This window comes from Cajanus cajan, chromosome 7, assembly GCF_000230855.2.
Source record: "Cajanus cajan strain Asha chromosome 7, NIPB_CcT2T_4, whole genome shotgun sequence".
Classification (NCBI taxonomy): domain Eukaryota; kingdom Viridiplantae; phylum Streptophyta; class Magnoliopsida; order Fabales; family Fabaceae; genus Cajanus; species Cajanus cajan.
Window position 1 is genome coordinate 36,506,807 of NC_138523.1, and position 3,979 is coordinate 36,510,785.

At 49.9% G+C, this 3,979-nt stretch overlaps 1 protein-coding gene across 1 annotated transcript; it reads left to right on the forward strand.

The window, feature by feature from the left end:
* Nucleotides 1-1,217: 1,217 nt before the first annotated feature.
* Nucleotides 1,218-2,300, forward strand: LOC145949987 (uncharacterized). Its single transcript, XM_083060897.1, has one exon. It carries the CDS (start codon nt 1,218-1,220, stop codon nt 2,298-2,300), a length of 1,083 nt encoding a protein of 360 aa, XP_082917023.1.
* The last annotated feature ends 1,679 nt before the right edge of the window (nt 2,301-3,979 follow it).

The following is a 3,979-nucleotide window of genomic DNA, read 5'->3' on the forward strand; positions in this document are numbered from 1 at the left end:
GCTTACAAGGGAAGCTAACCTTGACCATGGTTCACTTAAGAACCATGGTAAGGTAAGCTTACCTTACTTGAGTTTAGAAGCTTGCAAGACAAGCTTCAAAACACAAGAAGGATTACTTAGAATTTCGGCCAAAGGAGAAGAATAGAGCTAGGCGGCCTTGAACCAAAAATGCTCCATGATTTAATTTGAAAATTCTTGATTTGGTTTAGTTAGGTTCATCATATGATGATGAGACCTAGCTAAATCAAATCTATGAAAAATTAGGAGCAAAATGAGTCTAATATGCAAAATTTTGCCTAGGCCCAACTCAGGCCCAATTTCTAAGCACACCCTCAAGCATTGCTAAATGTCACCCCCTTTTCCCTACTGAAAAAATACAAAATGAATGTATCAACTAGGGAGGTTAAATGGAGTTAAACTCTCCAAGAAACCTACCTTAAAAACAATATACAATCACTAGGAAAAAGCAAATAAAGTGCCTCACAATACAAAGGCAAAAATAACCTATACAAAAACTATGCATGAACTGTACAATATAAACAAGTAGAACTAAGGCCTTCTCTTCATGATAGAGCATTCCAAGTGAAGATTACCTTGGGCCTAACAAGCCCATTAGTCTTCTCAAGATCTAGCTCTTCCTGTATCCTCCTAGCCATAGCTCTGGTCACTGGGCCCTTGGCCCATGGTCTATCACCGAGCCCTCAAATACTCGCCCCCCGAGAGGACCTCGCTACACGACGTATACTCCCCTCAATGCGAGTAGAGCCAAATTTTTGGAACAGGCCCTCGCATCAAAAATCCTTGCGATGCCGAAAAGGGCGAACACACCTCCCAGAGCCGACAAAGCCAAGGCATGCCGATTCCACCGAAACAGGGGGCACTCCACCGAAGAATGCTCAGCGCTGAAGCACAAGTTCGAGGACCTTATCAAACAGGGTCACCTCAGAAGCTTTATCACCCCCCAAGACCACCAGTCAAGGGAAAGAGACCACCACTCTCGCGAAGCTCGTCTACCAAGAGACCGACATCGCCGATCGCGTTCGCCCGTAAGGCAAGATCGATCGCAGCGCCCCAGGGAAAACAATGACCGACCACGGAAGGTGATCAACACAATAGCCGGAGGTTTTGCCGGGGGCGGGTCCACTTCTTCAGCACGAAAGTGACACCTCTGTGTCATCCGATCAGTAAACAGTGTGAACCAGCCGAGGATGCCGAGGATGCCGCCTATAACCTTTTCCGACCGGGACTTCTGTGGCGTCGACCCCATACAAGACGACCCCATGGTGATTTCGGTCGAAATGCACAACTGCATCGTGAAGAAAACATTGGTCGACCAGGGGAGCTCGGCCGACATCTTGTACTGGAATACTTTTGTGCAGCTTGGAATCCCGGAGGAGAGCCTAGAGCCATACCATGAACCACTGGTAGGCTTCTCAGGCGAAAGAGTGATGACCAGGGGATGCATTGACCTGTATACCCACTTCGGGTTCGATCAAAAGTCTTGCCGGGAGATAAAAATTCGTTACATTGTGGTGCAAGCAAACACATCATACAACATTCTTTTAGGCCGACCGTCAATCAATGCGTTGGGGGCTATTGTTTCGACACCCCACCTGTGCATGAAATTTTCGTCGAGGGATGGGCAGGTAATCACCGTGCACGCCGACCAGAAAATAGCAAGAGAATGCTGCCTCTCTAGCTTGAAGGTGCAACCTATGGCCGTCCCCCAGACGACGACAAGAGGCGTAAATGTGGTCAAACAAGAGATGACCGAGCACATCGACCTCGATCCTCGATTAGGAGAAGAAGAGCGAATCGAGCCCGCAGAGGACCTCGTCCCATTTCAGCTGGGTCGAGTACCCGAGCAGGTCACGCATTTGGGATCCCAATTGAGGAAAGCCGACTCGAACCAGGTTAAACAAGCGGTTCGAGATAATAAAGACCTATTTGCATGGATGGCGTCGGACATGCCAGGGATAGATCCCAAGTTCTTGTGTCACCGACTGGCTGTGTGCCGAGACGCCCGACCGGTTGCCCAAAAGAAGAGGAAGATTGGAGACGAGAAGAGAAAAGCAGCGACTGCTGAGGTGCAAAAACTGCTACACGCAAAGCTCATCCGAGAGGTCACATACACCACCTGGTTAGCTAATGTGGTGTTAGTCAAAAAATCAAATGGGAAATGGAGAATGTGCACCGACTACACCGACCTCAACAAAGCCTTCCCCAAAGACGCCTATCCACTCTATGCATCGACCGACTCGTCGACGGCGCGTCCGGACACGCTATCTTCAGCTTCCTAGACGCTTCCTCTGGCTACAACCAAACCAAAATGCACCCGGTCGACGAAGAGAAGACGGCGTTTATAACCGAAAGCGCCAACTTTTGTTATAAAGTAATGCCGTTTGGACTGAAGAATGCCAGGGCGACCTACCAGAGGTTAATGGACAAGGTATTTCAGGGTCAGATCAACCGAAACATCGAGATCTATGTGGATGATATGGTGGTCAAGTCCAACTCTCTGGCCGAGCACTTGACCGACCTAGCCGAAATCTTCGGCGAAATTCGCAAGCACAACATGAGACTCAACCCCGAGAAGTGTACCTTCGGGGTCCAGGGCGGCAAATTCCTAGGTTTCATGTTATCGGCGAGGGGCATAGAAGCGAACCGAGACAAATGCCAGGCCGTGTTAGACATGCGAAACCCAAGCAACCTCAAGGAATTGGAACGCCTTTCAGGAAGATTGGTCGCCTTGTCCCGATTCCTCCCACGGCTAGGCGACAAAATTAGCCCAATGACAAAACTTTTGCGGAAGGCTTCGGCCTTCTCATGGGATGAACAATGCGAAGCCGCCTTCGCAGCATTGAAGACGACCTTGGAGACGCCACCGACCCTCATGAAACCTGATCCTCTGAACCCGCTACTTGTATACCTGGCCGTGTCCGAGGAGGCGATCAGTTCAGTTCTGGTGTAAGAAAAAGAAGGCACCCAAGTTCCCATATATTTTGTCAGCCGACTACTGCAAGATTCAGAAACCCGATACCAGATAATAGAAAAAGTGGCACTCGGCTTAGTACACACTTCCCGACGCCTACGTCATTACTTCCAGAGCCATCGAATTGTCGTACACACTGACTGTCCAATCGCTAAGGTGCTAGGCAAACCCGAACTCGCCAGAAGAATGATGGCCTGGTCGATAGAACTCTCGCAGTTCGACATTACCTTCAAGCCGAGAGGGCCGATCAAGGCTCAATGCCTGGCCGACTTCGTGAATGAGCTTCACCCACATGGCCAATTTGAGGAACATTGGTGGACCCTCCATGTAGACGGTTCCTCAAACAGCCAGGGGAGCGGGGCATGCAGAACCGACTCCAAAGTGGTGGCCGAGCAAGTTGGCGGAAATTTCCAAGTAAAGGACCACAGCATGATGAAATACTATCACGCCTATCAAAAACTGAAGGCGAGCTTCTAGGAGGTGTCGGTCGAGCACATCCCGCGTGAGGACAACAACCAGGCTGATCAGTTGGCAAGGTTGGCCGCGACCAAGAAGCCAGGCCATTTGAGAACAATCATTTAACAAGAAATCGACCACCCCAGTGTTGAAGATGAAGTGGTAGCAAATGTCAAAGCCGACCTGGCCGACTCCAACGACCCCCCAGATTGGCGAGACGAACTCAAGGCATTTCTCACTGGCGGAATCGCTCCGGCCGAACCAACCGAAGCCAAACGATTGAGAACTCAAGCCAGTAGATACGTCGTAATCGTCGGCCAGTTATATAAACGCGGCTTTTCTACCCCATTGCTTAAATGCCTAAACCCCGCCGAGGCCGATTACGTGATGAGAGAAGTACACGAGGGTATTTGCGGGATGCACTCAGGAGCTAGGATGATCGTCTCCAAACTCTTGCGAGCCGGATACTATTGGCCGACAATAAACATTGACTGCGCAATGTTCGTGAAGAAGTGCCAACCGTGTCAAAAG